This window comes from Emys orbicularis, chromosome 2 (assembly GCF_028017835.1).
Source record: "Emys orbicularis isolate rEmyOrb1 chromosome 2, rEmyOrb1.hap1, whole genome shotgun sequence".
NCBI classification, from domain to species: Eukaryota; Metazoa; Chordata; order Testudines; family Emydidae; genus Emys; species Emys orbicularis.
The window spans coordinates 211448770-211473151 of record NC_088684.1 but is presented as its reverse complement, the minus strand read 5'-3'; the positions used below and the strand labels follow the sequence as shown (position 1 = coordinate 211473151).

Sequence of the window (24382 nt, the reverse complement as noted above, 5' to 3'; positions counted from 1 at the left end):
GGAGACAAAAAGAGGTCCATACACAAGACTTTCCAGGACACAGTGGAGTGGTCCCACCCACAGCCTGACATTCTCTGTGCTGTTGAGGACGACGAAAGTCTTGAGGAAGAACAATACCAAGCTGGAATGGAGGGAAATGATCCTATAGTTAGGACACTCCTTCCATATGATGTCATGTTATCCTCTCGTACTGAGGATAACCCTTTGGAGGAGGGGACTCCTGTTCCTAGGAACAGACAGGTAATAGTAAAGGGGGATTCAATTATTAGAAATATAGATAGTTGGGTATGTGATGACTGGGAGAATTGGTTGCTGGATGCAAAGGTTAAAGAACTCAAGACATCTAGACAGACTTATGTGCAGTGCTGGGGAACAGCTGGTGGTTGTAGTACATGTAGGTAGCAATGACATCCGGAAAGCTAGGAAAGAGGTCCTGGAAGGCAAATTTAGGTGTTAGGTAAGAGATTGAAGTCCAGGACCCGCATGGTAGCAGTCTCTGAAACGCTTCTAGTTCGACATGCAGGCCCAGTCAGACAGGCAGAAATGCATGATCTCAATACGTGAATGAGATGATAGTGTTCAGAGCAGGGATTAAGGTTTATTAGGAACTGGGAAACCTTTTGGGAAAGGAAGAGCTTGTACAGGAAGGATGGGCTCCACCTAAATCAAAATGGAACCAGATTGCTGGCATGTAAAATTTAAAGGTCACAGAGGAGTTTTTAAACTAAGAGGTGGGGGAAAGCCAACAGTTCGGACAGACACATCCTTTAGGGGAGGATCTATTAACAGGGATTCTCTATGTCCTAGTAAAGAGGAGAGGATAGAAGTTGATAAAGAACAAGTAGAAGATGAAGAGAAACAGTCAAACAAAAAGGAGTTCCATTCAATTACACCATAGGAAGGCAAACAACTAAATGCGGATACATTTTATACGTGCTTTTATACAAATACTAAAAGTCTAAATATTAAGACGTGTGAACTTGAGAGCCTGGTATTAAATGAGGATATTGACATAATAGGCATCACAGAAATATGGTGGAACGATGATAATCAATGGGACATGGTAATACCAGGCACAAATTATATAGGAATGATAGAGTAGGTCATGCTGGTGGGGGAGTGGCACTATAAGCGAAAGAAATCACAGAGTCAAATACTGTAAAAATCTTAAATGAATCAAACAGTACCATAGAATCTCTGTGATAGCTAGTCCATCCTTGAATAATAGGAGTAAAGCAGTATAAATATACTATCGACTATCTGGCCAGGATGGTGACAGTGATTGTGAAATACTCAGACAGATTAGAGAGGCTACAGAAATAGAAATCACAGTAGTATTGGGGGATTTCAGCTATCCCCATATTGACTGGGTAACATGTCACCTCAGCACAGGATGCAGAAATAAAATTTCTAGACACCATAAATGATTGCTTCTTGGAGCAGCTAGTCCTGGAACCCACAAGGGGAGAGAAAGTCCTTGATTTAGTCCTAAATGGAGCACAGGATCTGGTCCAAGAGGTGAATATAGCTGAACAGCTCAGTAATAGCGACCATAATGTAATTAAATTTAACGTCCTTGTAGGGAGCAAAATACCACAGAAACTCACCACAGTAGCTTTTAACTTCAGAAAGGGGAACTACACAAAAATGAGGAAGCTAGGTAAGTGGAAATTAAAAGGAACAGTCACAAAAGTGAAATGCCTGCAAGCTGCATGGAAACTTTTTAAAAACACCATCATAGCTATATGTATACCCCAAATTAAAAAAACAACAGCAGCAAGATGAACAAAAAAATGCCACCCTGGCTAAATAACAGAGCAAAAGAAGCAGTTAAAGACAAAAAGATGTCCTTTAAAAGTTGGAAGTCAAATCCTACTGAAGAAAATAGAAAGGAGCATAAACTCTGGCAAGTCAAGTGTAAAAGCATAATTACACAGGCCAAAAAAGAATTTGAAGAGCACTAGCAAAAGACACAAAAATTAACAACATTTTTTTTTTTAAGTACATCAGAAACAGGAAACCTCCCAATCAGTGGGGCCACTGGACAATTGAGGTGCTAAAGGAGCACACAAGGAGGATAAGGCCATTGACGAGAAGCTAAATGAATTCTTTGCATCAGTCTTCACTGCAGAGGATGTGAAGGAGATGCCTACAACTGAGCCCTTCTTTTTAGGTGACAAATCTGAGGAACTGTCCCAAATTGAGGTGTCAATAGAAAAAGTTTTGGAACAAAATGATAAATTAAACAGTAGTAAGTCACCAGGACAAGATTGTATTCATCCAAGAGTTTGGAAGGAACTCAGATATGAAACTGCAGAACTACTAATTGTGTTATGTAACCTCTCTCTTAAATCAGCCTCTGTACCATATGACTGGCAGATAACTAAAGTAATGCTGATTTTTAAAAAAGGCTCCAGAGGTGATCCTGGCAATTACAGGCAAGTAAATTTTACTTCAGTATCAGACAAATTGGTTGAAACTATAGTAAAGAACAGACTTATCAGACACATAGATAATAATATATGGAGAGATACCTATCTCATAGAACTGGAAGGGACCCTGAAAGGTCATTGAGTCCAGCCGCCTGCCTTCACTAGCAGGACCAAGTACTGATTTTGCCCCAGATCCCTAAGTGGCCCCTTCAAGGATTGAACTCACAACCCTGGGTTTAGCAGGCCAATGCTCAAACCACTGAGCTATCCCTCCCCCTGTCCCATGAAGATGATATGTCAGGGAAGAGTCAACACAGCTTTTGTAAAGGAAAATCATGCCTCACCAATCTATTAGAATTCTCTAAGGATGTCAACAATCTTGTGGACAAGGACGATCCTATTGATAAAGTGTACTTGGATTTTCAGAGAGCCTTTCACAAGGTCCCTCACCAAAGGCACTTAAGCAAAGGAAGCAATCATGGGATAAAAGGGAAGGTCCTCTCATGGTTCAGTAACTGGTTGAAAATAAGGAAACAAGGGGTAGGAATAAATGGTCAGTTTTCACAGTAGAGAAAGGTAAATAGCAGGATCCCCCAAGTACCTGTACTGGGACCAGTGTTGTTCAACATATTCATAATGATCTGGAAAAGGAGTAAATAGTGAAGTGGCAAAATTAGCAGATGATACAAAATGACGCAAGATAGTTACGTCCATAACTGACTGGGAAGAGTTACAAAGGGATCTCACAAAACTGGGTGACTGGGCAACAAAATGGGAGATGAAATTCAATGTGGATAAATGCAAAGGAATGCACATTGGAAAACACAATCCCAACTACACATATAAAATGATGGGGTCTATATTAGCTGTTACCACTCAAGAAAGACATCTGGGAGTTATTGTGGACAGTTATCTGAAAACATCCACTCAATGTGCAGTGCCAGTCAAAAAAACTAACAGAATGTTAAGGACCAAGATAGATAAGACAAGACAGAAAATATCGTAATGCCCACACCTTGAATACTGCATGTAGTTCTGATCATCACATCTCAAAAAATGTACATTAGAATTGGGAAAAGTACAGAGAAAGGCAACAGAAATTATAAGGGGTATGGAACAGCTTCCATACAAGGAGAGATTAATAAAACTGGGACTGTTCAGCTTAGAAAAGAGATGGCTAAGGAGGGATATGCTAGAGGTCTATAAAATTATGACTAGTGTGGATAGAGTGAATAAGGAAGTGTCATTTACTCCTTCCCATAACACAAGAACCCGGGGTCACCCAATTAAATTAACAAGCGTCAGGTTTAAAATAAACATAAGGAAGTACTTCTTCACAAAACACAGTCAGCCTATGCAACTTATTGCCAGGGGATGTTGTGAAGGTCAAAACTATAACTGGGTTCAGAAAAGAATTAGGCAAGTTCCTGGAAGATAGGTCTGTCAATAGCTATTAGCCAAAATAGTCAGGGATGCAACCTCATACTCTGACCGACCCTAAACCTCTGACTGCCAGATATTGGGACTGGACCACTCGATAATTGCCCTGTTCTGTTCATCCCCTCTAAAGCATCTGGCACCGGCCACTGTTGGAAGACAGGATACTGGGCTAGGTGATGACTGGTCTTACCCAGTATGGCCATTCTGATGTTCTTATGTTAAACCCAAATCTGGTTTAAATCCTTTTGCTCTGCATTATCACCATTATCAGATCATTCTTTCACTGTCTATCTAGGTTATTATAATTTGCATCTCACCATCCTGGAAGACAACATCAAACTCTTAGTCAGGATTCCATAAAATATCCACTGCCTAATATAACTGAAGACAGTGAGCAACATCCGCTAGATGCGGTACATTGACAAGTCTCAGATGTTCTTTGGATAGAGAGCGGTCTACCAAAGCAAGTCAAGAAAGACATTTTATTTTTATTTATTTTCATGTATTTAAAAAATCTACTTCCTCCTTCTGCACACATGCCTTTGTTGAGTAACCACGTAATCTCATTGCTGTGGCACCTTCTCTTCCTCTAGCCTTTCTCTAGCAGTTTGCTTTTGCCCTCACATCTAAATTGGGCTGTAAGTCTTTGCCAAAATCTTAACAGCACTGTGAGGTGCCTAGCTTACCTGTGGGGAGGGGCTGCAGAAAAGACAAGATCTTGATATAAATGGTCAGGATTACCTGATGCCACAAGTAGGGCTACGGAAACCCCATTTTAATGGCCAAATGGTCAACTCCTGAAGCAGACTTGAGATGAAATTAGTTTTCTTCCAAAAGTCATGCTCATGCCAGCGAAGCATCACTAATCTGACTGCAATTCGCCGTAATCCTGCCAAACAGCCGTGCAAGCCTCCACACAATGCAGCTCTTCTAAAGAACTTCCATCTTGGCTTGTAGCAGTCCCATTTCAGACCTTGGTCTCTCCCAAGTAGTGACGGCCAGTTGTGTCACACTGTACTATAGTTTTTTGGTATGGGTAAATATGCCACTAGGGAGCACCAAATTCAGACTCTTGAAACCCACTGTAATCTGCATTTGAACCTAGCTCTCCAGAAAAGGATTAAAGTCTGAACCACTGCACCTCCAAACCCAAGCTACCCACATTTTTGCATCTCCAATAGTTATTCTTGCAGTTTGAGCCACAGATTCCCTTCGACGGGCAAAGTGGGTTCCTGGCCACTGCTCCACTGTTATTTGTATTCCAGTAGTAACCAGAGACAATCAGTGATCAGGGCCCTATTGTGCTAAGCACAATACAAACATAAAGAAGGTAGTCCATTCAATACAGCACAAACATAACAAAAAGGTGGTCCTGTCACTACTTCTCCCCCATCTGTAACAGAAGTCAACACCAAGCTTGATACTCACCAAAAATTCATATGATAGCACTTCCCCCGGTTCATGTTAATACAATGTTGGGACATTACTAATGATGAATTACAGTTCAGAAGTGTGCTTTAGATAAGCACCCAGAGGTTCTGAGATTTATAACCAAGCCTTATCTCATCTGCTCAAACCTGGACTGGAAATTTGGCAAGATAAAGCATTTGCATGAGGGATCCTTTTTCCAGGGATGCTGAAAAATGCTGCAAGAGTGCAGCACTTGCAACTGAACCAAGACATGTATGGACATTCAAAAGTACTAATTTTATATATAAAATCTGAATTTGCAAACTCCAGTGAGCTTGAGTTCTAAATGACGTTTCAGCTGTTTTGAATTCATTTGAACTGGTTCATGCATCCTTAGATGATACATCAGAAGACTCAACACCTCTTGAGAGCCCTGTGGGTGATATAAAACCACCAAAAGTTAAAGGGTGTCTGCTTTTAATGCCACTTTGACTTCAATGAGAACAGGACTCATAAGAAAAGTATTAGTTGTATTCTGAGTTAGGTAGAGTTGCACCAGCATATTCCTGAACCCTTTGCTCTTACTATTGCATTAAGATTTTCTTCTACCAATAGAAGAAAAGCTGATCTCTGGTGTGCTTTGACAAGTTTAATTGTATAATCATTAGTGACCAAATTTACCTTTAAGTCATTGTTGTATCTACCATAGTTTACTCGACCCATGTTTTCTACCAACACATCCAGATTTGATCCAGCCTTCCCGGTTATATTTATCGTGTATGATTTGCCTCTTTCAAGGACTCCCTGAGGAACCTGTAAGCATAACACCAAAAGGAGAAAATAACATAAGGCTCAAACAGAGGACAAAACACAGGCTATTACACTGGATTACTCATTTTTGAGGCTTACCGGCTTGTACAGAGGAAAATATCCCCCTGCTGCCCTGCTCAACTCAACCCCCACAACTATCATTTAAATTGGTCAGTAAGATATTCAGCTAAGTAGTGTTTCAGTTATTCAAATAATGGAAAATTATCAGTTTCCTCAAAAGTGTGGTACACTTCGTTCACTAATTCTATTGGTTTTGAAATTTCAAAGCTCTGCAAGGCTTTTCATTCCTAAAAAACTCAACGAGTTGTGAAGGTCTGTTCAGATGACTGAAAACAGTTTGCACACTTTATAGGTGAAAATATGACTCATTCTCAGATTAAGCTCTGATGCTTTTTTTTTTTTGTAAAAACACTTTAAGATTCTGAATAGAGACTACTGTTGCCAATAGAGACTACTGTTTACTATACAATACATCCTTGATGTATTATATAGAAAACAGGGTTCGTTAAAGAAATATTAATGCAATATGTTGGAATAAAGAATGAAAGCTAGGCTTTGACAGTCCATAAATTGACTTTTCTCCTTATTGAGCAGGAACAAAGCTGTGCTGTACACAGTTCAAGGAGGAAAGCGGGGGAGGAATCTACATCCTGTAAAAAAAATTTTTTTAAATTTGTGGTCAATAACCCAATGTCACAAGAAAAGATGTAGACTCAAGTTTCCTGCAATAATCAATTGAAACAATCTGCAGGAGCTGATCAAATATAGTCAACTTCTGATTTGTATCAAACCAGTAGTAAGCGAGCCCAGCTTATAGATTTTTTTTCTACTCGTATGAAGACCCTAGACCAATTTTCAATTGTCTTGATACTAATGGTAAGACTTTCAAGCTGACCATAGAAATGGTGTGTACAGATTAGAATATTTCAAAAGCTTTAGTCAAGTGTAGAATGTACCAGCTGTATGATCCCTTTCTTTCTCTTTACATTTCATATTAAATTAAATAAACTAAACTGTATCTGTGTACATGGGGGAAAAAAGCCACAAAGTACACAATACAATTATTAATCATAGCTACCCAAAGAAGGCAAGTGACAGACATGGATATCAGTAGTTGTAAGGTCAATATTTACCCCATCTACAGAGACATAGGCACGGTCGTGGACTCCGTTTAAAGGCGAAAAGAGTGGTGTTGGCTCACTACAATTTTTTGGCAGGGTAGTCCTGTACAGCACAAACCCAAAATACTAGAAGAAAACAATTAGAGAACCAAGTTATTCTGAGGCTACACTTGAGGCCACACAATGGAAACCAGTAACCAGAATTTCTGCCTACACATTAGAAGAGTAATTTCAACTTTCATACCCTGTCTGGAGTGATAATCACAAATGATTTCAGATATCCTGGTTAAAATCTTGTCAAGTGATTTCCATCTTTAATACTCAATGTAAATTTCATAAAGTTTCCTACACATATTTACATAACCTTAAAGATAAAGGTCTCAGTTAAGATTTCTCCTCCTCTGCACCTCAATAAGATTAAAGGGTCATGAACTGAATCCACTGATTTTTATCCATTTTCAGTGAACTACTGACAATCGGAAAAAACGTAGCAACTGAAGCTTAGGTAACAAGCTAAAAGACTGCACCCTACAACCAAAAACTGATGCCAGTACTGCCTGTATAGGAGAACCAGCTGCTATGTTACTGGAACAATTAGGAATATTTTCATGTGAAATATTGCCATCAGGAGACAATAAGATCAGAGCTGCTGGATTTGTTCCTGTAACAAATGAAACAAACACATTGAAACCATTCTGTTTTTCCCCAGTAACATTAACATAACACCACAGTCTGACATGAATTGGATTTTAACTTGGTTCCCAGCCTCTGGGGCAAGAAGAGGTGGGAGCACGGCAGTTCCAGCTAGGGTGACCAGATGTCCTGATTTTATAGGGAGAGTCCCGACATTTGGGGCTTTTTCTTATATAGGTGCCTATTACCCATCACCCCCGAACCGATTTTTCACACTTGCTATCTGGTCACCCTACTTCCAGCCAGTCACATGTGACCACGAATGCATTCAACCAGCAGCACAGATGGTAGGAAAAAACAAAACAGAGGGAGGCTGTGACCATTATGGGCCGCCCCTTCTCCTGACATCTCTGAGGTCCCCATGAGACCAAGGCAGGTGACAGGGTGTAACAGCTGCAAAGACCAGCAGAGTGTGGAGAAGAGGAGCAATGCATAGAGGGTGAGCTGCTTGAAACATGACCCGATGAGCAGGGATGCTGAAACCAGGGGACTGAGTGGTCAGGGGCTCCTTTTAAACCGCCTGCCTAGTTTCTTTTCATAGGATCTTTCAGCAGCTGACTAGAGTGCCTGCTCTCTGCTCCCACAGAAGCACACAAGTAGCAGGACAGCTCCTGAGCCTCTCTCCCCCAGCTGGATCCTTCTGGTATGTGCAAGTAGAGGCAGAGAAGGAAAGCCATCCAGCTTACCGGCCGGTAGTTCTGGTTTGGCCAGGGCAGATCTGGGTTTTGAACCCAGCCCAGCTAACGTTCAGAATTGGGTTTTGAACCCATCCCATCCAGTGTCCTGGGACTATGGGGCAGGTAGCTGCTCAGCAGTCCCGCCCACCACACGTTTCCTAGTGGTTGCTTCTTTCAGCTGCAGGCAACTGGCTCCTAATCTGTACTTAGCTCAGCAGAGGGGGTGATCTGGGAGCCAGATGCATGCAGTGGAAAGGTGGGGCCACTGAGCAGCCAGGAGGGGAACAGAAAAGAAGTCGGGAGAAGGGGCAAAAGATGTGGGGAGAGGAGGAGGAGGAGGAGGAGGAGGAGGAAGCCACGGCAAGAAGAGGAAGATGGGAGCAAGATGCTTTTTCAAGGGGTATTTTTCTAAATCAGCCAGTGGTGTAGAGGCCCTTTGGTGGATGGGATGTGTGCACTCTGATGAGTTCTGGGTGACTACTCTCTACCTTCTTCTACCTACATTCTGAAGAGGAAAGGAAGTAAAAATAAACAAGATCCCCACAAAACATCAACCTTGTGACCCCCCACCCCCATCCCCACAGATCCCCTGCCCTGTTTATCAAGAGAATTGTCCCTGGCAGATGTTTTGACAAATCACCAACTATATACCAGAGAGAAAGAAAGAACAGACAGACCAAGGAGAAAGAGTGGGGAAAATCTGGAAAACAAGGAGGAACAAGGTGGAAGGGATCTTTGAAACCTAGTGCTTCACAGAGAGACTATAAAGGGGGAGAAAGAGCAAGAGAAATGGAGGAAGATAGTGAGGATGAATAAAAAATGGAAAGCAGAGATAACAAAAATACATAAAAAGGGAGAGAGAAAATGAGCCAAAAAACCCCGGGTGAGATTCAGCAGTGATGCCAAAAATATGGTGGCCGCAGGAACGGATGGCGTCACAAATGGGGAGGGGACTCCAACCCAAGGAACCTGGGAACAACTACTGTAAGTACAACACTGCAAGATTTAAAGGACCGAGTTCAGACATGGTTTAAGACCTTTCACCCCAATGCAGTGATATCAAGGCTGAATTTCATGTAAGATTTGGAAAATGATCACTTAGTAGTTACATGAGAAAGTCTTACCTGCTGCAGCTGAACAAAGGTTAAGGGGTAAGTGCTTCTTATTGGCCCAGAGGGTGACAGGTCATCAAGAAGCTCTGCTACTGTGCCTAGCTGCAATGCAGACAAAGCAGATTTAGACTGGTCATAAAATTCAATGTTTAATTAGTAGCTAAATAAGACAAGACAACAATATGGTCCAAATTCTGCTCTCAGTTACTCTGGTGTAAATCTGATGTAACTACTGACTTCCAATGAATTACTCCAAATTTATTATCTGAGTAGCTCGGAGCAGAATTTGGCTCTGTCAAATATCATCTAAGAGGACTTTTAAAATAACTGAACCCACATTTATTTTTGAAGCAGTAAGGCCCCAATCCAGCAAGATGTTTAGGCACAAGTTGAAATTTAAGCATGTAATCAGTCCACTGACTTTAGTAAGACAATGCACAAGCTTAAAGTTAAACATGTGCTTAAGTCCCTTTCTGAATCGGTCCAACAGGCACAAATATACTGCAGGTTAACATACCTATGATGCCCTCTGATCTCTTTTTGAGATGATAAAAGCTCTCTTTCAGACTATGTTTCTCTCTCAACATTTGCTGTGGATACTATGTATTAGTCAGGATGCACACAATATGCATAATACCCTCTATGGGCTCAAAGGTTCAAGTGTTTGGGGTTTTTTTAAATAAGAGCATCAGAATTTTAGTCTATTTTACATAAGTGTCTCCACGGGCCCAGCGTAAATTGTACATTGGTGATTCCAAATATTTTCTGAAGTCAGTATTTGCTTTCAAGTAATGTTGCAGAAAAGCCACTACAAAAAGTGGCACTTAAAATGCTGTAGAATTTGATATATATTTTATACACATTCACAGTAAAAAGAAAACAATGAAATGCTGGGTGTTTCAAAATAACAAAAGAGCAAGCTTTTGCACAGGCACATTCAAAAATGAGAAGTGCTGCAACATTAAAAACAAACATCAACATTATGTATGCAATCGTTTCTACACGTGCTTATAGGATAACATGAATCATCTATTCACATGCAATCATTGATTTTGTACATAAAAATAGAGTGACTACTCAAAGACAGTAGTCTGGATATAAGTAGGCTATTCATGCAATAATCTTTTAAAATTTACCAGTTCTATGGCATGCACATGACCATGGTAATGGAGTGCTTCCCAAAATTATCCAGTGTACACAAAGGAAGGTTATTTCTCTTCCCTCCAGCAAGCAGGGAGTGGACTCTTTTGGAGGAGGAGAGAAGTGGGAGGAACATGGCTTATTGTGGTACGGCCAGGTCAAAGTAGTGGGTTTTGTATTTTGCTTTGACCATGCTGAGGTTCATGGTCCATGCCAACCTCTTTGTGCAAGAAATCCAGATTAATGTATGTCACCTAGAAAGCTAGGTCTTCTGCACACGAGTTTGATTCTTGAGGTTGACAGTTCATCGTTCCAGTGGCAAGTAGCTGTTGTTGGAGATCATAATCAAGCAGAGAGATGATCCCTCAGGCAATCTGGGCTAATATACAGTATATGGATACAGCATGTGGAGTAACTGGCCAATTAAAAATCCTGTGGCCTGATTCTCAGAGATGCCATGGATCTGCACCTCCCATTTATGTCACCAGAAGCTGTGGATGTTAGGGATGTAAATATCGTTTAAAAAGTTAACCGGTTAAACGATTAAAATTATATTGTTTAACAGAGCACAGGGCTGGGACTGCTCCTGCGATCAGCGGGTGCGGCCCGGGGCCGCTGCTGGGGTCAGCGTGGCCTGGGGTCGCTGGTCCACCGGTGCGGCCGCTGCTCCCACCGGACGGGCTGGCATTGGCCAGCCAGCAGGCCATGGGGCTGCTCCGGCCAGCGAGGCTGGGGCTCGGGCTGCTCCAGCCCGCCCAGGATGTACACATAGCTATGTGTAATTTTACTCACTATCGAATATATACTTGCTCAGAGAAACCTTATAAGGCAGCCTCTCGGACCACCCAAAAGTATGCTTAGACAGAGGGGGCAGTTCTGCTTCACCTTGACTGGATAGTCATTTCTGTGAGAAATTTCACTTCTGCAGACCACTTGAGATGGATGACTTAAGACAGGCTGTGCTGCATTATCTGTTATCAGTACTGAATGTTGCAACACTTCATATGCCATAGCAAAATGGGTCAGGCTTATCAATCAAAAATGCTGTCTGCCCAAAACCAAAGAATTACAGAACACCATCCAAAACTTATGAATTATACTACATCCAACTTACCAACTCCCCCAAACAAACAAAAATGTCCTTTATGGCATATAGAGTATTTATTTGCAAAACACAGCACCTCCTCTCTTCCCGTCCTCCTCTTTCCTTTCAATCCACCAGCAGCTAAAGCAGCCTCATTAAACTTTTCTCTTCAGCAGGCTGTGAAATAAACCCCAAGGGCTTACCCAAACTTTGAGTTATCCAAAGGCTGGATAACTAGAGCTATACAAATATCACTCATTTTAGTGAGACATAGCACAGTGTATGTTATAAACATTGCATTTTATTTACAAGTCATGTACACTGACATATTTCCTTTTGGTGTAATAGGGTAAGGTAAATGTTAGTAATTGGTGGAGGTAATTTTGAGACCAGAGTCAAAATGCTTGTCAAACTGAATAAACCCCATTTTACACAGCTAATTTTGGCAAAGCAGTGTTAGTCCTATGGCTTAGCACTTCCATAGTGCTTTTCATCTGCAGATCTCAAAGAGGTTAACAAAATTATCATCCTCCCATTTTACAGAAGGGGAAACTGAGGTAGAGATTAACTGATTTACTCAAAGTCAGACAGCAAGAAAATGGCTGAGCCAGGAACAGAAGTCAGAACTCCTGTCACCTAGTCCCATGCCTATATCTGTCTCTCCTCAAGAGGGTTAAGAAGCCTTTTATCTCTGAGTTTCTATTCTCTCCTCTCTGCTCCTTTATATAGTGCCCGTAGATGGACATTCCAACTTTATAAAAACATTCCTTACAAAGAAACAAGTATACACGCACAGACAGACGTACAGGGTAACAAATGAACATTTACCTTCTCCATTGTCACTCGGCCATATGCATATTTGGGTGTTGTTGGAGGGATAGGGCCCTCAGGTAAGTGATTATACTAGGAAAGTAAGAGAGACCAAATGAAACTTTAATATGAAACACATTTTAACCAAATTCTCATCTAAGGGTACGTCTTCACTACCCACCGTATCGGCGGGTAGCAATCGATTTATCCGGGATCGATATATCGCGTCTCGTTAAGACACGATATATCGATCCCCGAACGCGCTCACCGTCGACTCCGGAACTCCACCAGAGCGAGCGGCGGTAGCGCAGTCGACGGGGGAGCCGCAGCCGTCGATCCCACGCCGTGTGGACCCCAGGTAATTCGATCTTAGATACTTCGACTTCAGCTACGCTATTCGCGTAGCTGAAGTTGCGTATCTTAGATCGATCCCCCCCCCCCCCCCCCCCCAGTGTAGACCAGCCCAAACATTTTGTAACTTAAGGGGAATAAAGAAAGACAGATTTGGCCAAAAGCAAAATTTTTCATAGAGCTGTAGGAATGTATTTGCAGTAGGTCTTAAAACAGAAGTGTTAAAATCCACCTGATTTGGTTACGTAATACACATGATTTTAACAGTAACTCAGAAATGGGAGCCTTCATAAGAACCTAGATAAATAGACAAACAGTTGCCTGAGACCGCGCTCTCTTCAAATCTCATGTAAACCATTCCCAGTTTGTGAAACCATCTGTTCTTCCGAGCAGGTTTTTGTACGTTCTGATACCTAGCCTGGGCCTGCCAACAGTCTCTATAAGCCTCTGCCTCATCCAATACACATCACACGTTCTGTCCACTAAGGGCCCAACTCCACGCTCAGTGCCATCAGACAAGATCTTATTTACTCCAGACAAGCCCAGTGGCTACTGCAAACAGACATTGTTCAAAAATAAGGCAGAGCTCTGCAGAACCCATTTTATTCACTTTGTATCCCTGCCCTGTTAATTGAACAAGATCCTGTCTGTGCACTGAAGAGGCAGAACTCCAGCAGAAGAGATGCATACTTACATGTGCACAAGGGGCGTCATTAAGATTGCCTGCACAGCCTGAAGCATTGCCGCACTTTGGAGTACTTAGTTTTGCATCTCTAAATCTCTTAACACCTTTTTTATTTTTATTTTAAGTTCCCTAGGTTTGTTTTTTTTCTTTTAAATAAAAAATTCTATCTTGCGAACCTATTTGCTATTCAGCACCAGGCTGTTATGTCTTGCACAAGATGCATGCTCAAAGCCCTGCTTCATCTCTTATGCACTTGCGGAGGTAAACATTCATTCAAATCATCTACTTCTGCATGCACAATACTAATAGATTGTTGGGAGATACTAAAATAGCTCATGGAATTTGAAAAACTCAGTAATAAGTGCACATGCACAAAGTGTTGGTATTAGGGCTGCCAACTTTCTACTCGCACAAAACCGAACACCCCCTGCCCCACCCTTCCTCAGAGACCCCGCACCTTCTCCGAGGCCCTGCCCCTGCTCACTCCATCTCCCCTCCCTCTGTCGCTTGCTCTTCCCACCCTCACTCGCTCATTTTCACCGGGCTGGCTCAGGGGGTTGGAGTGCAGGAGGGGGTGTGGGCTCCAGAAGGGGGTGCGGCCAGAAATGAGGAGTTCAGGGTATGGGAAGGGGCTCTGGGTTGAGGTCTAAAGTGGGTTGGGATGCCTGAGGGGGTGCGGGCTCCAACTGGGGGTGCAGGGCAGCTCTGGGCTGGGAGGTGGAGCCAAGGGGTTCAGAGTATGGGAGGGTGCTCTGGGCTGAGGCAGGGGGTTGTGGTGTGGGAGGGGGTACGGACTCTGGGCTGGGAGTACAGGTTCCAGGGTGAGGCCAGAAATGAGGGGTTCAAGGTGCAGGAGGGGGCTCCAGGCTGGGGAAGGGGGTTGGGGTACAGGGTGGATGAGGGCTCTGTCTGGGAATGCGGGCTCTGGTGTGAGGCTGGGGCTGAAGGGTTCGGAGTGCGAGAGGGTGCTCTGGGCTGGGGCGGAGGGGGGCGGGTGAGGACTCCGGTTGAGGGTGCAGGCTCTGGGATAGGGCTGGGGATGAGGGGTTTGGGGTGTAAGAGGGTGCTCCGGGCTGGGGCAGGGGCGAGGGGGGAGACGAGGGCTGCGGCTGGGGGTGCAGGCTCTGGGGTAGGGCTGGGGATGAGGGGTTTGGGGTGTAAGAGGGTGCTCCGGGCTGGGGCAGGGGCGAGGGGGGAGACGAGGGCTGCGGCTGGGGGTGCAGGCTCTGGGGTAGGGCTGGGGATGAGGGATTTGGGGTGGAGGGTGCTCCGGGCTGGGGCAGGGGCAGGGGCGAGGGGGGAGACGAGGGCTGCGGCTGGGGGTGCAGGCTCTGGGGTAGGGCTGGGGATGAGGGATTTGGGGTGGAGGGTGCTCCGGGCTGGGGCAGGGGCGAGGGGGGAGACGAGGGCTGCGGCTGGGGGTGCAGGCTCTGGGGTAGGGCTGGGGATGAGGGATTTGGGGTGGAGGGTGCTCCGGGCTGGAATCGAGGGCTTCGGAGGGCAGGAGGGGGATCAGGGCTGGGGCAGGGGGTTTGGATGCGGGGGTGGGGGGGGCGGCATCAGGGGTGCAGGCTCTGGGCAGCGCTTACCTCAGGCAGCCCCTGCCACTGCGCCTAGGAGCCAGAGGGGGGATATGCCGCTGCTTCCGGGAGCCGCAGGGAGACTGCCTTAGTCCTGCTGCGCTGCCGAGCGGACTTTTAAACGGCCCGGTCAGCAGTGCTGACCGGAGCCGCCAGGGTCCCTTTTCAAACGGGTGTTCCAGGTGAAAACCAGACACCAAGCAACCCTAGTTGGTATAGGGTGGGCATAAGAGGAAGTTACTCATCTTGTGCAGTAACGATGGTTCTTCGAGATGTGTCCCCCTATGGGTGCTCCACTATAGGTGTGTGTCCCTGCGCTTCTGATCAGAGATTTGTGTAGCAATGTCCGTTCGGCCCACACATACGCTCCCCCACCCCATGCTCTCCCTCGAGGCTAATTAGCATTGAACGGGTGACCCACCCTCAGTTCCTTCTCTATCACAAAGCCTCTGTTGAGAACTCCAAAAGTAGAGGGGAGGAGGGTGGGTTATGGAACACCTATAGGGACACACATCTTGAAGAACCATCGTTACTGCACAGTGTGAATAACTTCCTTTTCTTCTTCAAGTAGTGTCCAGAGAAGTGCTCCACTGTGGGTGACTCCCGAGCAGTGTCCCAGCTGGGAGGCTGGGGCTTTGGAATCAAGTCTGTTATGGAGGATAACACTGCGTAGCTGAAGTTAGCATTGGAAGCAGCGTTCCCAGGAACCATGTAGTGTTCTGCAGTGGTATGCACGGATGCCCAGGTGGTTGCTCTGCAGATTTCCGAGATAGGGACATTTTTGAGGAAGGCGACCGAGGAGGAAACCGACCTCGTGAAGTGTGCGCGGATTAAAGATGGAGGTACTACACTGCAAACCTCATAGTAGTGTTTGATACAGTTCGAGACCCATTTGGAGAGTCTTTGGGACGATATTGCTGCGCCTTTAGACCTATTTGGAATGGAAAGGAATAGCTTAGGAGATTTCCTAAAAGCATTCATCCTGTACAGGTAGAAGGCCAGAGCTCTCCTAACATCTAGAGTGTGAAGTCTGGCCTCTCCGTTATTGCAGCGAGGCTTAGGATAAAAGGTTGGGAGGTGAATCGGTTGGTTCATATGAAAAGATGAGGTCGCCTTGTATATGAACTTTGGGTGCACCCTGAGAGTAGCCCTGTTGTGAAAAAAGACTGTAAAAGGGGGGTGCGCCATCAATGCTGCTATCTCCCCATTTCTCCTCACCGAGGTGATGGTGATCAGAAATGCTGTCTTCATTGACAAGTGTGTAAGCGAACAAGTGGCCACAGGTTCAAAGGGTGGTCTAGTCAGGCTCTTTAAAACTAAGTTCAGGTCCCATGTTGAGATGGGATGTCTGGGTTGGGGAAAAGAGGTTTGCTATGCCCTGGAGGTATCTCTTTGTAGCTGGGCGTGAGAAAACGGAGTATCCCTCTATTGGTTGATGGAAAACCACTGTGGCTGCCAGGCATACTTTGAGCGAACTGAGAGATAGACTACATACTCAAGATGTCAGGGTTAACACCACAGGGAGAGTAACAGATGCCAGGATAATCTGCCTGGAATTGCACCAAACTTGAGACTGGTCCACTTTTTCAGGTAAGTACGACTGGCAGTCAATTTCTTACTGTATAGTAACACTTTCTGTACCTCAGAGCAGAAGCTCTCTATGTATTGGAACCATGAAGGAGCCAGGCCTTTAGCTGGAGAATCCGCAGGTTGGTATGGAGAGCGCATCCTTCATTCTGCAAGAGGCGGTAAGGAAGAGGGTTGAAGAGGGATTGGTGGACACGCCGGCAGCTGCGACAGCGATGGGTATCACATCAGTCTTGGCCAGTTGGAAGCAATCAGTATGACGTTTGCTTCTTCTCTTTTTATTTGTGACAGGATCTTCAGCAGCAGAAGGAATGAGAGGAAGGCATATAGAAGGCCCTCGTCCCTTGGAAGAAGGAGAGTGTCCAAGGCCAGCCCTGGAGCAGTGGCATGGGCATTTCTTGTTCCGGTAAGTGGCGAACAAGTATATCGTCAGTGTCCCCTATTGACTGAATATGCTGTGAAGTACTACTGGGTTCATATCCCACTCCTGGTCATGTGAGAACTTGCGACTAAGACTTTCTGCTGTTGTGTTCTGCACTCCCGGTAGACAGGCCACTGACAAAAGAACATTATGGGAAATGCACCAGTTCCAGAGCTTTAGCACTTCTGCGCAGAGGAGGACAATCTGGTGCCTCCCTGGCAATTTATATAGTACATGCACACGATGTTGTCCATCATGACTTTCCTGTGTGTACCTCTGATCAGTGGAAGAAAGTGAACATAAGCGTTCCTGACTGCTCTGAGTTCGAGGAGGTTGATGGGAGAGTTGCCTCCATGGGCGACCATTTTCCCCAAGTCATGAGGTTGTTGAGATGTGCAACCCAATCTATCAGGGATGCTTACGTAGTGAGTAGTAGTGTCGGGGGAGGACTGTGTGAGTGGGACCCCTGTGCAAACAGTTGTTGAGTCTTTCCACCAATCCAGGGAGCGTTTGACCCAGAAAGGCATTGAGAGAGGTTTGTCTAACCTGCCTTTTTTTGGCCTGTAAACTGAGCTGAACCGCATCTGCAGGCACCTCATGTGAAGTCTGGCAGGAGATATTACAAACATGCCCGCCACCACGTGCCCCAGAAGCTGGAGGCAATGTCTGGCCGATGTTTGAGGGCTAGTTTGCACTGTCTCTATAAGTGCGGACAGGCTGGGAAATCTGTGCTGTGGAAGGAGCACTCTCGTTTCCAGTGAGTCAAGATCGCCCCCTATAAATTCCAAGCATTGTACTGGAATTAGGGTCAATTTTTGGATGTTGACTTGTACGCCCAGTTTTGTGAATATGTCCATAGTTCCGTGGGTGGCCCGTAGGGCTTCTTCAAAGGAGCAGGCCTGAGGAGACAGTTGTCTAAGCATGGGTAGATCATGATCCCCAGGGTATGCAGGTGGGCTGCCACTATGGAGAGGACCTTGGAGAATACTCTGGGAGCCGACAAGAGGCCAAAAGGGAGTACTCTGTGCTGATGCTGCTCCTGACCCAGAGTAAATTGGAGGAATTGTCTGTGGGATGGCAGGATCAATATGGGGAAATACGTACTTGAGGGCCGAGAACAAATCTCCCTGTTCCAAAGATGGAATAATCGCCACTAGTGTGACACATCTTGACTTTTTGAGCCTTGATATATTTGTTCAGTGCTCTGAGATCCAGTAAAGGTCTCCAAGCTCCAGTTTTCTTGGGGATCAGGAAATATCAAGAGTAAAAACCTTTGCCTCAGAGATGCAGTGGGACAGGTTCTATGGCTTCTAGGCAGAGGAGTTGATCCAGTCGTAACAGTCTCTCATGAGAAGGGTCCCTGAAGAGGATTGAATACACATGGGAGATAATTTCCAAAACCCATCTGTTGGATGGATTCCCAGTTGGGACTGAACAGAGCAAGGCCATAACCAAAAGGATGAGAGAGGTTGGAAAGTGGCAGCTGTTGTCAAAGGCAGTGGTCTCTCAGGGCCTCGACCAAGGTGTCAAAACTGATGTTTTGAGGTGGAAGATTGCAATGTTGAGAATTGAGGTCCTGATGGTTTGCACCTCAGAAACGTGGACCTTTTCCCTCTGTGGCTCATAATAGAGTTGTGGGGGGAACTGCGGAGTATGTAGTTTGTGAGAAGACTGAGGGCTACATTCTTTTTTTTTGTCCGGGCGTCTTGATCCCCACTGACCAAAGTGTGGCTCTGGAGTCCTTAAGCGTGTGGAGCAATGCATTGGTCTTCTCAGGAAACAACTTAGAGCCTTCAAAGGGGAGGTCTTCGACAGATGTCTGAATCTCCTTTGGGAAACCCAAAAGATGCAACCACGAAGCTCACCGCAACACAACTGCCGTTGAGATGGAACCGGCCACTGTATCAACTGCATCAAGTGCTGTCTGCAGTGGTGTTTTGGCCACTAACTGCCCCTCATCGATAATGGCTCAGAATTGTTTCCGTTGTGACTCCGGTAGATGATCAATAAAGATGCTGAATTTGGCATAGTTCCTATAGTCGTGCTTTGCCCTTAAGGCCTAGTAGTTTGCAATTCTGAATTGCAAAGTAGCAGAAGAGTAGGCCTTCCTTCCAAATAAGTCAAGGCACTTCCAATCCCTATCATAAGGGGTGGATCTAGAACGATGTTGGTGGCCACAGGAGTTAACTGCTTATATCACAATGGAATTAGAGGGAGGGTGGGGGGGGGAAAATTCCGTATCTGTGGGGAGGGAGGTGTACATAGTACTTTTTAAATCGGCCCTTTTGCCTATTGGTGTGGCCAATGCTGGTGGTTGCCATATGAGCTTAGCTGGGTCCAAAAGCTATCCTCAAGGAGGAGGATGTACGTAAAATACCCAGCAGCTTATGGTGAGTCTCTATTATCTCCTCTAGAAGTATTAGTAAGGTATCTGCCACCCTCTTCGTAAGGTCTTGGAAGAGCTTAAAATCATCTGCCATAAATAGTGGAGGGAGCATAACTGTCTCTTCTGAAGGGGAGGAAGAGATGTTAGTATGTGGTTAACAACCCCCTCTAATCCAACCTCCTGCTCCTCCAGGATCTCTTCAGGAGGGTCTGAAGCCGTAGATGCGGTGGCTGTGGGAGAACGCCTCACTGCCTCTTGGTGTGTGACACTAGACGCCCAGGAGGGATGATGCCTATAGGCCACCCACAGATCCCAGTAGGGCCTTTGGGGTGGTGGGAAAGGCATGGGTGGCTGAGCCCCATGATTGGTCATACCATGGGGGTTGTCCAGAGCGAGGGTCTGATGGGGAAGGGCCAGCTGGTAGGGTGAGGGAGCATAGTGGGAGTGACAAAGAACCTCCCCGGAGAAAGAATCTCCTCCGGGACACTGTCTGAATCTCCACTGGAAAGTGGTGGAGCCAATGCTGGGGCCCTGGTACCAAGCAGAGGAGACTCTGGTGCCTCAGATACCGTGAGGTTCTTAGAGAATCTAAACTCCTGCAGTGCAGCAGAAACTGGTACCAACAGTGGTTGCCAGTGTTGAGTCGATGGTACCAAAGGGACCAGAAACCTTGGCCACATGAAACAGTCTGATGATGGTTGTCTTACAGTCATTGGTCCTGGTGCCGTCTGCCTGGAGGTGGTATGATCTAGGCTCCTGTCCCTGACCAGCAGTACCACTGCTTCAGTGCCTGTGCCCATAGGTTCTTTAGTAGGGTGACCAGACAGCAAATGTGAAAAATCGGGATGGGAGTAGGGGGTAATAGGAGCTTATATAAGAAAAAGACCAAAAATCGGGACTGTCCCTATAAATCGGGACATCTGGTCACCCTATTCTTTAGGCTTACCAGCGGCATCTGTAGCAGAGGGCCCACACAATCTGTGGGTACCGTGCTTAGACACCTTCAGTACCAAGGAGACTGAACATGCCAGGGATCTCCTCTGGCTGGTTCAGGGCTCACTCTGAGGGCTCAAAGTGCTCTTTTTAAGAGATCTTTCATAGGGAATCTGAGGATTTCTTCCTTGGTTCACCGTCCTTGGAAGTGGAAGGTTGCGGAGATGGCTCACATCACCTGGGAGAGACAGGCCGCGGGTCAGTCGCAGGCTAAAGAGCTCCCTCCATAAGGAGCAGTTTCAGTTTCCGTTTTTTTTCAGAATTTGGCCTTCTGCTGCTGACATGTCTGTGGAACATGGCCCTTGACAAGGCAAAAGACACAGGGAGAATGGCCATCCCATACTGGAATGGCCTCCCTGCAGGAGAGAGAATTCTTAAACCGGGCAGGCCTCTTACTGGGGGCAATCCCCAGTATAGTGGGGGGAAAGGGTTAAAGTAAAGAACTTATTTTAAATTTGTTTGTTTTTTTTAAATGGGGGACGGGAAAAAAAAACCTACGAGACTAAGAAAAGAACAAAAGCACTAAAAACCAGCTAAGAACGCATTTCTAAAGAAGTAAAGTATCCTTGAATAGACTGCTAATTGCTCTATCTCTAGCCAGGGGCAGTTGAGAAGGAACTGAGGGGGGGTTGCCTGCAAAATGATAACTAGCCTCGAGGCAGAGCATGGGGGGGAGGGTTTGGAGCACCTGTGCAGGCCAAAAAGACACTGCTACCAAAGATCTCTGATCAGAACCGCGGGGATGCACCTGCACATACACTTACCATGGAGGGACATTACTTGAAGAATTGCTGCCTTCCATTTAGGATAGTTGTAGTAAACAGTTAAATTCCTTTATGGAACCAGATGAATGAAACAACAGCGGCCTCCACCACAAGGGCACACCTCACCATCCAAAACAAAGGCACATGAAAGCAAAGAGGTTGCGCTGGCTGTGGTTCTGTGAAGGTCTGCGTGTCTCTGAAAGAGTGGGAGTAACGCCACAGAAGGAGACCAAAGTCTGGTCTCCTCTGAAAAGTTAGGTTGACATAACTACAGCACTCAGGCGTGTGAAACCGTCCTAACTCCCAATATAGATACACCTTATCATAAATATAAAGGGAAGGGTAACAACCTTTATGTATGCAGTAACATAAATCCTTCCTGACCAGACGTATAGAATCACTTACCTGTTAGGGGTTAATCAGTTCAATTAACCTAGTTGGCACCTGACCAGAAGGACCAAAGGGGAAAGAAGATATGTTCAAATCTGAGGGGGGATGGGGAGGGAGGTTTTGTTTGTGCTCTCTTTGTTGGTTCCCTCTTGGGACAAAGAAAGAGACCAAGCAGGTAACCCAGCTCCTAAAAAGATTCTGAACTGATAGATCTAAAAATTACAGAAATTGTAAGTAATAGCGAGGAAATGCATTAGATTATCTTTTGTTTTAGCTTGTGAATTTTCCCTATGCTAAGAGGGAGGTTTATTCCTGTTTTTGTAACTTTGAAGTTGAGCCTAGAGGGGAATCCTCTGTGTTTTAAATCTTTTCATTTACCCTGTAAAGTTATCTTCCATCCTGATTTTGCAGGTGTGATTCTTTTACATTTTTTTTTTTAAATAAAATTCTTCTTCTAAGAACCTGATTGATTTTCAGTGTCCTAAAAACCAGGGATTTGGTCTGTGCTCACTTTGTTAACCTATCGGTTGGTATATTATTGTCAAGCCCCACCAGGAAAGGGGGTGAAAGGGCATGGGGGGATATTTTGGGGGAAGATAGGGCTCCAAGTGGCCCCTCCCTGAATGTCTCTTTAAATCACTTGATAGCAGCAATACCGTCCAAGGACAAGGAAAGGAATTTGTGCCTTGGGGAAGTTTTAACCTAAGATGATGAAATATAAGCTTAGGGGGTCTTTCATGCGGGTCCCCACATCTGTACCCTAGAGTTCAGAGTCGGGAGGGAACCCTGACACACCTAGATTGACAAAAGAATGCTACTGGTACTCGAGGAGACAGAACTCCTACAGCGATGGAAAAACCCCTTCCGTCCACGCAGTCTGCAGCTACGCCATGTGGTTATGTAGTAGTAAGATTTTATGTTTGTATTTTGTATAATTTAGAATGAAGGATAAAGAATAATAATGTAGCATGTATTAAATGTATTGGTGTATGATTTGACCATATCCTGCCAGCCACCCTTTCTGAAAGCAGAAAGGAATGGCCAATGGGCCATTGGTAGAGATGCATTAGCCAGAATCCGTGGCTGTGCTGATTTCAAGGCAGTGACAGACCTTTTACGGTCACCACTTAGTTGGGCCTTGGCTACACTTGTGAATTACAGCACAATAAAGCCTCCCAGAGCGCTGTACCTCACTCTCCGTCCACACTGGCAAGGCACGTACAGCGCTGTATCTCTGTGGCTACAGCGCTGCTGGTACTCCACCTCCCAGAGAGGAATAACGTTTGCTGCGCCTTGGCTACAACTCCCGGGTATCAGTGTGAACGAGGAGTTAATTTACTGCTCTGTGATAATCCCCTTATCAAGTGGCCACTCTTCTCATTGTTGTGATGGGCTGCAGGAACGCGGAAGTGCCTTCAAAGCTCCATTTCAGAGAGAAAAAGCAAACATTTTTCTGTTTGCTTTGAGTGAGTGAGTGAGAGAGAAGCAGGGGGAGAGGGGAGTGTGAACTTACAAGATAGTGTGCTGACACACTCCAAAAACCCACTCTCTCTCCCCCCACACTCCACCACCACCCCTTTTTAAAGGCACGTTGCAGCCACTTGAATGCTGGGATAGCTGCCCATAATGCACTGCTCCCAATGCAGCTGCAAATGTGGCCACGACAGTGCGCTGGCAGCTGTCAGTGTGGACAGACTGCAGCGCTTTCCCTACTCAGCTGTACGAAGGCGGGTTTAACTCACAGCGCTGTACAGCTACAAGTGTAGCCATACCCTTAGTTGTAGGTTTAGCATTTTAAAATAAGTAAAAGAATGCAATGGTTGTTTTACTCTTGCATTGCAATTTGATGTTCCTGTTCAAATGTTCTGAGTAAATCAATTCCGTTTTGTGTGTGAAGGAGGTGTGTGTGTGTTAAAAGATAAGCGTGGAGGTCATCACCAGACCAAATGTTCTAGGGAGGAACCGAAGACAGACACAAGGGCACCAGGAGGTTGCAACACGTCCCTATTGAAATGTCAGAGGAGGGCAGATTGACAACTCTAAAGATGAGACAGGCACCTATCAATGGGGACAAGATAGCTGTAATCAAAACAAGCATGGGGTAACTCCCTAAGAAACTTGATGAAAGAACAAGATAAAGGATGAAAACAACAATTTAAGAAAACAACCACTTGTCAAACAACTGATTACAGCATGACGGTGCAAAACTCATTGGTCCCAATGAAGAAAAATCACTATCTAAACAGGGTGCCTTGCCATGAAACTTTGGGTTCATCCTGCCAAGACTTCCCCGGAGCATCATGTCAGGACCAACAGAACCCGGCTCCTCCCTACCTGTGATGAACCTTGCTGGCCACTACATTGATCCGGACTGGTGACTATAACCTTGACTGGCGGGACAGTGGTGTGGGTGTGGGTGTGGGTGTGGGTGAGAGAGAGAGAGAGAGAATATGCATATGCTAATTGTTGTATCTT

The 24382-nt window shown here is 45.3% G+C and overlaps 1 protein-coding gene across 1 annotated transcript in view; it reads right to left on the bottom strand.

Annotated features, from left to right (window-relative positions):
• Positions 1-24382, bottom strand: part of GLB1 (galactosidase beta 1) — a 76441-nt gene that overhangs the window by 13199 nt on the left and 38860 nt on the right. The window contains exons 11-14 of the mRNA XM_065398033.1: positions 12769-12843; positions 9729-9818; positions 7247-7360; positions 5964-6095 (exon numbers count right to left, since the gene is read on the bottom strand). Of these exons, the coding sequence (XP_065254105.1) occupies positions 5964-6095; positions 7247-7360; positions 9729-9818; positions 12769-12843 (411 nt within the window). The remainder of the gene's footprint in view (positions 1-5963; positions 6096-7246; positions 7361-9728; positions 9819-12768; positions 12844-24382) is intronic.